General features: G+C 40.6%; 1 protein-coding gene across 1 annotated transcript in view; it reads right to left on the bottom strand.

The window, feature by feature from the left end:
- The window catches only part of slit3 (slit homolog 3 (Drosophila)), a 241,607-nt gene that overhangs the window by 12,888 nt on the left and 216,821 nt on the right, over positions 1-11,898 (bottom strand). Inside the window, exons 28-33 of the mRNA XM_085468616.1 lie at positions 11,698-11,795; positions 6,198-6,337; positions 4,083-4,176; positions 3,315-3,452; positions 2,499-2,739; positions 803-933 (exon numbers count right to left, since the gene is read on the bottom strand). Coding sequence (XP_085324742.1) covers positions 803-933; positions 2,499-2,739; positions 3,315-3,452; positions 4,083-4,176; positions 6,198-6,337; positions 11,698-11,795 — 842 coding nt within the window. The remainder of the gene's footprint in view (positions 1-802; positions 934-2,498; positions 2,740-3,314; positions 3,453-4,082; positions 4,177-6,197; positions 6,338-11,697; positions 11,796-11,898) is intronic.

Consider the following 11,898-nt stretch of genomic DNA (forward strand, 5'->3'; position numbering starts at 1 on the left):
AATTGAAGTTTATGACTTGTGTTACAAAACAATGCACATCTTATTTCAGTTGGATAAAGCAACCAAATATAAGTATAATAACACTAAAAGGCCTCACAAAATTGTTCTATTACTGCTATGAAAATGTTATCATGTTCTTTTCCTTGATGATCTTTGTTTTTTCTTATGGTCAATACTATAAGGGAATTTTTCTAGAAACTATGACGCACTTGCTGTTTTTGCAAAAATATGTAGGCAGATTTGTGTGTGGATGACTAAACCACTGAAATCCATTTTCTTGGTGACTTTAGTTTTGTGTATGTGTATATATGCATATTTTTCTGTTATTTTTTTTAATCACTTTGAATCCCTGTAATGTTTATCGAGTGGCTGTAAACTCAAAAATATATGTCTATGTGAGTGAATGCTTTTTGTAATCTTTAACCTACTGTTTACTCTTTGAACCTTAGTAATTGAATTCTTTTTCATCATGGTTTTTTGGGGAAGGTATGCATCTATGTGCTTTTTATTTTTCAAAGTGTGCTTTTAAAGTAATTTGAACCTACGTATCAACACAATGCTTGTTTTAACTTTAATGGAATGTAAAACCAAAATCATTTTAATTGATGCATTTCCACGTCGGAGTAAATTCGATAATAAGTCTGCTTACATTAGCGAGATAAAAGTGATAGAATAGTGGATGAATCTTTATTCTCTCATAGGTACTTAAGGCATGCTTAAACTTGACCTTCATAATGATTCAAATAAGTGAATGTGAATTCTAAGAATGTGAAGGACAGCTTTTCTGTTTTATGTGGCCTACCTGTACACAGTGGTTGGTGGGTAGTTGGCGATGTCGTAAATAAGACGTATGTGTCCCTGATAAAGCTCAATTGCCAGAGGATCATGGTCCTCCTTGTACAACAAAATACCGTTGTCTTTGTCTGTAGCCACCTGGAGAGAGAAAAACGTTGGACACAAAAACAGCCGTCAAAAATTACAGAATTTGATACACAGTTTGTCATATTTTTCATATTTCATTTAATTCAGTAATCATCTGGTAAAAGGTCATAGTGGCACATATAGAAGGAAATAGACCTGAATTGTTCATTTTTATTTAGATAAAAACAGGGCTTGTGTGCATATGACGCTATAATATCTGTGTGTATAACAACATATATAATAGCATCATGTGATGTTTCATTACATCATTTAAGCAAATCAACTTCAAGTTAGCTAGTAAGCTAACTTGCTAATTTAGCTAACTAGCTAAGATCATCTTAGCTATTTTAAACTTGTTTTACTCAAGTGATGTAAGTGAGGTTTTTTCTAGTAAAACAAAATTATGTCCCCTGTTCAACTATAAAACAGATTGCTCACTGCTCCCAAACGTACACAAACTTGAAAAATATTGACCTCCAGACCTCAGAAATGATCTACTCTGTGAAAAGCTAATACTTTGCTTCAGTTAAGATTGCTGATGCATATCTGACTCAATATTAAAGCAGGTTAAATGGGTGTCTGATTTACGATGGTTATTTTATACCATCAACTGTAAACCATTTAAAAAGAAAACAAATTCCACCACACTTGTCTCAGAAACACACTTGACATGTCACACTTGCTCGCGTGCTCCTTTAAGCGCTAACTAACTAGCAAGTGGAAATGGGGCCATGGGGCCAAGCACTTAACACTCTGGCGTCAATGGAGCATAGCCAAGTCAACACCTGCTAACAAGCTGCTGGAAAAAAGAGAAAGCCATGCAGGCCAAAAAGAGAAAAAGGGGGTAAGAGGTGTAAAGTACAAAGAGTGAGAGAGCAAGTGAAGTGGAAGAGGGAGGAAAGAAGAAGATGCATATATGTGGATGAACAGAGAATTTGGATGCAGCCTTAAAGAAAAGAAAAAAGTGAAAAAAGGAGAAGGAAAAAAGCATATAGTAATTTATGAAGTGCAGTGGCTCTTTCATTCTTCTATTTCTCTCTCTTACCACTGACTCGAGGCCTCTTGGTAGAGTTTTAATAGCCTTGGCCCTGACATTGAAAAGTCCTGGCAAGAATGCAAAAGCACACGCACACACATGCACAAGCGCAAGCCCCCATGGTTCCAAACAGGTGGTAAATATCAATTAAACCACCTTCCTCTTCCTGTTTCTCTTTCTCTGCCTACTTTATTTCTCATTTCAATAAAAAAGAAAATTATGTGTCCATTAGGACATGACTCTCAGGTGTCCAAAATGTGTGGTCTGTGTGAGTGTGTATGTGTGCGTGGGCACGGTGCTCAGTGTGCCATGGAAACAGAGGGTGGAGCAGATGTTGGCTTTGCTTCATCTGCACTAACTCTATAAGCTTGATTAGAATGTCTCACAGCTCTATTTCAAGCGGCACGGAAATCTTTTAAGAGGAGTGCTACAGAATATAGCCTTTGCACCTTTGGGTTTATTTCAAAATAAAAGCTGACTGTTGGATTTGTAAACCTTGAAAAACAAAAATGAATGCACAGAGGTCAAAGGTTAACCCTACCTGTAACGAAATATGTGCAGTTGGGCGGAGTTTTGCAGCTGGCAGCTCCACATACCCATCACGACCCAGGAAGTGAACAGTGGCCATTTTGTCGCATTTGCTGCCATAGAAACCGGGCATGCAGCGGCAGATGGGCTCCCCAGCAACCACCAGGCACTGGGCGCCGTTTTGGCAATCGGATTGGTCGCAGGGGCTGGTCTGCAGCAAGATCATTGGTGGCGGGTTCTCACAGAAGAGCCCGCTGAGGCAGAAGTAGATTAAACAGAAGATAACTTATTTATAGAGCGTTAATTGGATGATTTGTTTATCTCTATTATGTGACAAAAGTTGTTTACTACTTGTTTTGTAATGTGTCTCTTTGAATTACACGAGGAGATTGCAGTGGCTAAAACAGAAAGCTAATAATCTTGAAATATTGAATCGGGGACCTTTCCTTCCAAACAGATTCAGTATATTTTCTTGTTTTCACCTGGATCATTCTGAATCTGTGAAACTTCCTATTTTTCCCGTACAGTCATTTTCTAATGGCTCTGTCTTCCGTTCCTTTCCTTTTCTTCTGCATATCCATGACTTTCTCTCTGTTTTTCCCCCCTCAGCCACTGATGATGAATTTGTTTCTCTCTTGCCAACAGTCCCTGCTATAATTAACCACATGGTGCTGCATCTGCAGCACACACACACGCGCAAACACACAGATGCACGCAGTAGGTCGAAACAGTCAAGTCTCTGATTATGAAGTGCCATCTGTATCCCCTCCCAGTCTGGCCCTCCAGTCTTTCACTGTGTTTGTGTCTGATTTGTTTCCATGACTCTCACCTGAAACCCTCTTTACAGACGCAGGTATAGCCATTGACGGCGTCCACACACTCCGCTCCGTGCTGACACTTGTTCTCCAGACAGTCATTATAGTCCTGCTCGCAGTGCTGGCCCACGTAGCCTGGTAAACACTCACACCTTGAGTGACATGGAAATAAGGATAAAATTACACAGTGTGTGGGCAACAGACTTTTCCTCTCGCCTACAAGTGTTTTACTGCATGAAGAGGTGACATGTTTGGTTCGTTTCTACAGCTCAGTCAGTAACAGAGCTCTACTTTTATACCATATTTTCCCATTTCTCATGGATAAGTGTGGGAAATGTTTGTGTAAAAATATTTTTATATCAGTTCCACATTCGTAAAACATTATCCACACAGTAATGAGGAACAAACAGAATCGGCATTAAGTGAACACTTTTTAATGATCTTAACTCACTAATTAATTTAGATACTTATGAAATTATTATAGATCAATGTGAAAGGATTCTGCAAGAAACATTAATTTAGGCTATTAAAAAACAAACCTTTTCAACATGGAAGCCTTTAAGCTGATAGCATAATAATTCATTATTTATAATTTATAAAAAGATTGATTTTAGGTTTATACTGTATAAAAGGTTTAAACACACAAACGTTCAGTGTAATATAACATTTCCCCCTAAAAATGCTTTCACTTGTATCACAAAAAGCCAGCTTTAACATGGTGAGCTCGCTGTCACTTTCACACAGTGTTTTTCAAGGATCCCCCAAATGTAACTGTTGCCCACCTGTAACCGCGGCCAACGCGAAGGCACTTGGAGTCATGCTGACAGGGGTCAAAACCAGGGAGACAAGGGTCAGTAACCTCGTCACACAGGTCACCTGATGAAAAAGAAAACATTTGCTGTCAGCAATTTAGAAACTGTGAGGCTTAATCGTATTTTAGGCTTGTGTTTTATGCCTGCTGCATCATCACTGAATGATCTGAATAAATATTTTCAGAATTTATGTGGGGGAAAAACTGTGAAGGTAAACAGAAAAATAACACTTCAGAAGAAAGATGGGAGTAGGGGGGCACACTAAACTTTTCACACATACTCTCTGTAATCTTCAAATAGCAGTAGGGGGGGGAAAGCATCCTGGTCAAGGCTTTAGATGTGCTGTGGATGTCCTCACGCACAAAGGGAATAGCGCTATCAGCATTTTCTCAGACCTGACGGAGAAGGGGGTTAATGCTCTCTGTAAAAGTGGAGGCGGTCTAAAGATGTACACACACATACACATGCTGAAAGGGTGAGAAGGGTTAACAGTGTGTTTAAAAGCAGTAGTTGAAGTTAGTGGTAGGAAGGAAGCGGGTATTGAGAAAGGTCAAGCACATTTCCATCATTCTCTGCCTGCTTTCATCTAATCCTGCTGCCTTCCCGCCCTGTCTGTCTCCAATACCCTCGCCTCAAATCACTTTTAGGCACAGGTTTTTTGAGCTACAGTACACCGCAATTTCTGAAAGGATGTTTGACTTGTAAAAAAAAGAAAAGAAAAAAAAGCATGCTGTGAAAGTAAATTTTAATTATTCAGTCTTTGAGCTCCCTAAGCAGACAATTTCACACTTCAGGCACTTTGTTAAAGATGCCAAAATAAATTTATCAATGTGGAATTACCTGAAATACCTTAGAATAATTATCATATGCAAATGAAACTGTGCTACAGAAAAAGATGTTAGGCATGATTTACCTGATTTAAAATCATTTTACACAATAATATGACCATATGAGAATTGTGGGAGATTTTAACAGATATAAAGACACAAACTGTTGACACTACATCCATGCAGCTTGGTTTATCTTCCACCAAGGAGGGTAATGAAGTGAAGGTATGTGATCTTTGTGCTTTAGTGCTGCTTATTTCAGGAACAAGGCATCAGAGGTGGAAAACTGGGGACATGCAGAGTTCCAGAGCAACATATCTGGACATTGTTGCGAATTTTCTAAAACACTGATTATCTTGTTGCCTTTTTCACACCAAATTATTTAATACTTTCTGAATTGCAGTTTTTTTTTTAATTTCACAAGGGATTAATTATATTTTCTTGTGACCTCCTGACCTTTCCTCCATCATCTGTCTAAAATGGATTTTTTACCATAATCAAAATGCTACTGTGACATTTAAATTGTTGAGCACGTTAAAGAAACCTTAAATCAGCTGTTTCAAAGGTCTTATGACATTAAATCTGGATTTTTCTCTCTGTGTTGCAAATATGACGTGACAGTCCTGGTTGCTGAGTTTGGAGAAAGGAGAGTGACTAGTAAAGTACTGTCCTCTTAATGTGACACCTGATGATTGCGCTGCGGTTCACTGAGCTAAGTGGGGAGTTCGGTGCCAGAGGAACCAGCTGTGCGCATGAACGTGTGTGTTTGTGTGCAACAGCTGTATGTGGTAAGGTGGCTGGCAGTGTGCAAGGACTCTGAGAGCCAACAACGATAATGACATGGTGTGTGTGCTGCTGAGTGTGTATTGACTGAGGTTCAGTGTTAAAGGGGACCTCGTGTTTGTGTGTGTGCGTACGTGTGTGTGTCTTAGAGGACACTGTTACACACAGAAAAACTTAAATTCAGAGTCAGCAGTTTAGCTTCAGCGTGCCGGACTCTGCCAGGGCAGCTCTCGCTCCTCTCAGCCTTTGCCCTTTATCGGCAATTTCTTTACCCTTTCCGTTGCTCTGTTTATTTCTCCCCTTCCCTCTAGTACACAGTCAATCTTTGCCATTTCACTCTCATTCTCCTTCTGTCTCCCTCTCATGTGATTGCTCTTTAAACCTCCTGCAGGAACAGTTTCAGGTCACTGCAGAGAGCCTGTCAATTACTAACTTACCATATTGAAAGTTTTTGTGTGTTTGTGTGGGTGTCTACCTGTGTAGTTTGGAGGACAGACGCAGGTGTAGTTGTTGATCCCATCGATGCAGGTGGAGTTGTTCTCACAGTCGTTGTCTTCGCAGTCATCTGGGTTTATCTCACAATGTTGGCCCTCAAAACCTGGCGGACACGCACAGCTACACATGCAAAAACACACAAAATGTGTATTATTACCTAGCAACTGGGCAAGATCTGAGGACTCATCATCAGCTCCTCGTAAATGCTCCTGTGAGAGAAGTTTAAAGAAGAACTATTGAATCATCCTTTTCATTTAGAGACTCCACTTCATGTCTCATTAAATTCCAACAAGTTGCAGCTATTCCTGCAGCACACATACTTCCTGTTAATCTATTTTCTGCGATAAAGATTAGGGAGAATCAATCCTCCCTTTCAAACACAGCCTTTTGATTTATGTCATCTCTCTTTCCTGATGGGAGATGTTTTATTAATAAATATCAGTCAAAATTCCTCAGGCTTCTACTGAGGTGAAAGGAAAAAACTTTAAAACAAAACACCCACCTCCAGCTAAAAGGAAGAAAAAAACAAAAGAGAACAAAAAATGCTGAGATACGCTTAGTTTGATGCCACTACGGTTGGACGCCGCCCACCTGGACCACTCAAAGGGAATTATCAAAGCTTCCTCCTCTCCTCCACTTCTTTCCCTCACCCACCTCTTTTCTCGTCAGCCCTTGATCTCTTCCCCCTTTTCACCCTTTGTATCTCAGTCAGGATAACTCCTTCAAACAGATCACACTACCTTTAGGTGAAGATCACTCACCCACACACAAACACTCTAAGTCTAATAAATCCAACCGCAGCTGCCTTTGACAACTCGCCCTCTCTCTCACGACTCTCTGTTCTTCTGTTCATCTAGACATGATTGATTTAAATTACTTTTATTGGGAAAAACTGAATTTTACATTAAGTTCACCCAATAAATGAAGCAAGAGGATAGCTGCTTGTCAGTGACAATTATCAACCCACACAAACCCATTCACTCGTTTTTGTGGCACAATGCTTTGTCCTTCCCACTTTTTTGTACATACAAAATGTGTTTAGTTCTTTCTCACCGCTTTCATTTCGCAACAAGTGAAATGAAAGCTTTGGTACCTACAGTAAGGAGTTTTTTCTCATGTATCTCACAATACTGACTGGTTACCACCTCCCTATCTGTTTTCCAGTTTAGAAAACCTGCACTTAAGCCTTCACTCAAAATGACATAAAATAAATTTATATTCTAAGATATAATGAGCCTATTATTGCAAGTTGTTCAGGCTAAAATATTCAGAAAAATGTGGGATACTTATGCAGCAGAGACAAAGGGACCACTCCCAATCCAGATGACTTAATGAAGCAGAAGAAGAGAAAATAAAGGAAAAATAAAAGGAGTGATGAAGTAAAAAGAAAGGAAGAAGATATTAACTGTTCCCCATGAGAAAAAAAAAGAAATAAAAATGCAGAAACCACTGACTGGGTCAAGGATCACCGTTTCACCAATCAAATCCAAGTCCTGACATTTAAATTATATAGTTTGACAAATGGAGCTGTGCTAAGAACCAAAGTTAATTGGACTTCCTGAATATGCGTAACTGATTATATAACATGTTAAAATGTCAAAGGGGCATGGTCTCCTTCCCTTACTGTCTTTCTCCCTTTATTTCTGTCTCTCTCAGAGGTCACAGGGATCTACCTGTGTTTCTTTACCATTAAGGAATCATCTGAAAAGGGTAAAGAGACCCCTAATAGCATTACCACACAAGCCTTTAAAGGCCAGAAGCATATCAGAGCTTTTCAAAGGGCAAAGGCCTTGTTACTGGGGTTGAGAAGGAGACAAATCTGGTAGAAAGATATATGACAATTGTTGCAATTACAGCCGCTGTTTGTCACAAGACTTGGACAAAGGGTGACGTTTTGGAGCGGCACTGATTACCCGGGCAGGCACGGTCGAGGATTCTCAGACACACACAGATTGCATTTGTTCTACCATGGGCGGTTATTAAGCAGGAAAATTGAATTTATATTCTAAAATATAACAAATCCAACTAGCAAGTCTCAAAGACTTCTTAAGTGAAATATAGTGTATTTGATGCGGTTTGATTCAATTTAATGGTGAAAGGGCCGTTTTGCTTAAAATGAACCACATTAAAAAGTCATACCGCAAAGGGTCTGTTTTTAATTAGTCCCATTTCTAAACAATTGTTGGCCGTTTGATTACTTTTGGTCTGCGGCTTGTGCCATAATTTTCAGCACAAAGTAACTCTGGCCTTAGTTTTTTAGTCCAAATAGGATTAAGATTATAGGGGACATGGAAGGCTTAAGGAAGCAGTTCTCAATGTTTTAGGTCATAGCAATTTAGTATGCTTAAACAATTCTGCAATGTAACTTTCAATATTTCAAGTTGCGTGCAAAAGTCCAGGAGTAAAACATCTGCTTTGAGTGTTATCCACCCATTAAATGAACATTATCCACTGCAGTTAGATATGTCTAGCAGGTGCCCTCTTGTAGCCATCTGTGGGTCAGAAGGTGTATTATCATTTATCTAATTATTGCTAGAGGTAGAGAGATTATATAGGGCATCTTTGGGTCAAGTAAAACGTCCACTGGACTCTCTACTCTGGTAGGTTAGCAAGTACAGCTTTCTAACATGCAATACCTTTCAACCAAAAAAGTAACCATATTTCTTTCCTAACACTAACCAAGCAGTTATTTGGTATGTAAACTAAACCAATCAGCAAGCAGTTGTTTGGCTTAGTAAAAGTCTAGTCTCCTGGGTAAAAACTTAATTTACTTCATATGTTGAAAAACTCATCATCTATGTTTTCCTAGCATAACAACAACCACTAAATGAGGTGATAACAGCCTGTTGAACATACTAGTTGGCAGAGATGCGATCGCATATTCAAAAAAAAAAACCCAAGAAGATCAGGTGAGGATAATACCCTATATTATCAGAATCAAAGTCAGAATAGTAATTAATCCCAGAGGAAATCATGTGGTCACATACACACAATGATGGCAACAGACACCCTTCTTTATGATCTGTTTCTCACTGCTGGAAGTACTCTGTTTGGTTTAGGCTTATGCTGCTTGAACTGAGGGTGCAGAAGGCAGCACAGCTAATACACATTTGCTTGCTGTGAATTCTCTGGACAATTACCTGTGCTATTCTCCTATGCATGTAATCAGAAATTACACAGACTTTCTACTAGAGAGTTAGTGGGTTAAAAACCCTTTGACATTACACATTTGCGTTCTCACCTAACCTGCACCTCAGCTGCACCGCATGTGCAAAAACAGGTTGCAATTCTGAATGTGTTGGGAAAAGATGGGTGGGGAAGTGAATGGGTGATGCACAATGTTATTTTCCCTAAAGCACTGCCACTGAAAGGCTCTTGACCACTGGAGTTGCACTGCAGCTAGGATTCACACACTATGATTGTGTTGGGCAGCTCCTGAGTCTAAATATACACTCAACAAAAATATAAACGCAACACCTTTGTTACTGCTCCCATTCCCCATGGGATGGACGTAGAGACCTAAAATTCATTCCAGATACACAATATAACCATCCCTCCCAAACAGTGGTCACAAATCAGTCCAAATGTGTGGTAGTGGGCACATCTGCTATATTGAGATAATCCATCCCACCTCACAGGTGTGCCACATCAGGATGCTGATCTGACATCATGAGTAGTGCACAGGTGTACCTCAGACTGCCCACAACAAAAGGCCACCCTGGAATGTGCAGTTTTGTCTCACAGCAAAATGCCACAGATGCCACAAGCAATGAGGGAGCGTGCAATTGGCATGCTGACAGCAGGAATGTCAACCAGATCTGTCGCCCGTGCATTGAATGTTCATTTCTCAACCATAAGCCGTCTCCACAGGCGTTTCAGAGAATATGGCAGCACATCCAACCGGCCTCACAACCGCAGACCTCGTGTAACCACACCAGCCCAGGACCTCCACATCCAGCAGGTTCACCTCCAAGATCGTCTGAGACCAGCCACCCAGACAGCTGCTGGAACAATTGGTTTGCACAACCAAACAATTTCTGCACAAACTGTCAGAAACCGTCTGAGGGACGCTCAACTGCATGCCCGTCGTCCTCATCGGAGTCTTGACCTGACTCCAGCTCGTCGCCGTAACAGACTTGTGTGGGCAAATGCTCACATTCGATGGCGTCTGGCACGTTGGAGAGGTGTGCGCTTCACGGATGAATCATGGTTCACATTGTTCAGGGCAGATGGCAGCTGAGAATGTCCCAGTTCTTGCATGGCCAGCATACTCACCGGACATGTCACCCATTGAGCATGTTCGGGATGTGCTTGACCGGCGTATACGACAGCGTGTACCAGTTCCCACGAATATCCAACAACCTCGCACAGCCATTGAAGTGGAGTGGACCAACATTCCACAGGCCACAACTGACAATCTGATAGACTCCATGCGACGATGTGTTGCACTGCATGAGGCAAATGGTGGTCACACCAGATACTGACCGGTTCTGGGTCCCCAGACCCCCAATAGCGCAAAAAACTGCACATTCCAGGGTGGCCTTTTGTTGTGGGCAGTCTGAGGTACACCTGTGCACTACTCATGATGTCAGATCAGCATCCTGATGTGGCACACCTGTGAGGTGGGATGGATTATCTCAATATAGCAGATGTGCCCACTACCACACATTTGGACTGATTTGTGACCACTGTTTGGGAGGGATGGTTATATTGTGTATCTGGAATGAATTTTAGGTCTCTACGTCCATCCCATGGGGAATGGGAGCAGTAACAAAGGTGTTGCGTTTATATTTTTGTTGAGTGTATGAAAGCGTATGAATGTAAAATAGGAAGGTTCCTGAAAATGAAGTAGCATGTTCAGCATGCTTTGAGAAAGTGAAAACATGAATATAAGGATCAGATAAATAATGGATAACCTCCTTGAATTATCCATTCCTCCATTTTCTTAACTATTCATACAATTTAGGGTCGTAGGGTCATGGGGTGAGAGACACAGTACAACTGGATAGAATCTAAAGTATCAAAAGTGGCGTCAGTGTCTTGGTCAAACATGAAAAAACACATTTTCAAAACCATCCCTGGTTTAACACCAAATTCTTCCATAGCCTCATTGATTTTTAGTGCAAAACCTGCCAGCTACACAAGGGTTTGAAAGCAAAACTGGTGTAGTCAAAGTACTAAAGCTGTCTTAATTAAATCTTACTTAAATGCAGATAAACTCTGCATTCTCCTAGTGTATTCTCCTAGTGGTTCATTAGTGGTTGCTCGAGGTTGACGACAGTCACAAGGGGAAATTGGTGCTGCACCTCCTTACAATTTGGTTGCAAATAGTTTACAGTGGCGGTATAAAAGATACCCCCTTGTCTGCAAGTTCGTCAGCCAGCAGACCCCAGAACCCAGTCGTAATTTTGAGACTAACAACTGGTACCACTGACAAAACTTCCACATAGCATAACACTTAATAACAAACACCGTTGTACCTGAAGTGGTCTTCATGGCCAGGATGAATGTGGCAGGTTCCTCCATTAGAACAAGGAAAGCTAATGCAGGCATTGATTGGTATTTCACAGTCTTGACCCTAAAGGAGAGGACAAGACATGGCAAAGCAGTTAATAACTGAATATTGTGTCTTCTGTTACTACTGGAATAAGTGAAGCTGTCATCAAACTTCTTCACTAGTG

The sequence above is a fragment of the Copadichromis virginalis genome, linkage group LG2 (assembly GCF_057382275.1).
Source record: "Copadichromis virginalis isolate Kocher_CV1m ecotype Utaka linkage group LG2, C_Virginalis_male_GT1.1, whole genome shotgun sequence".
Classification (NCBI taxonomy): domain Eukaryota; kingdom Metazoa; phylum Chordata; class Actinopteri; order Cichliformes; family Cichlidae; genus Copadichromis; species Copadichromis virginalis.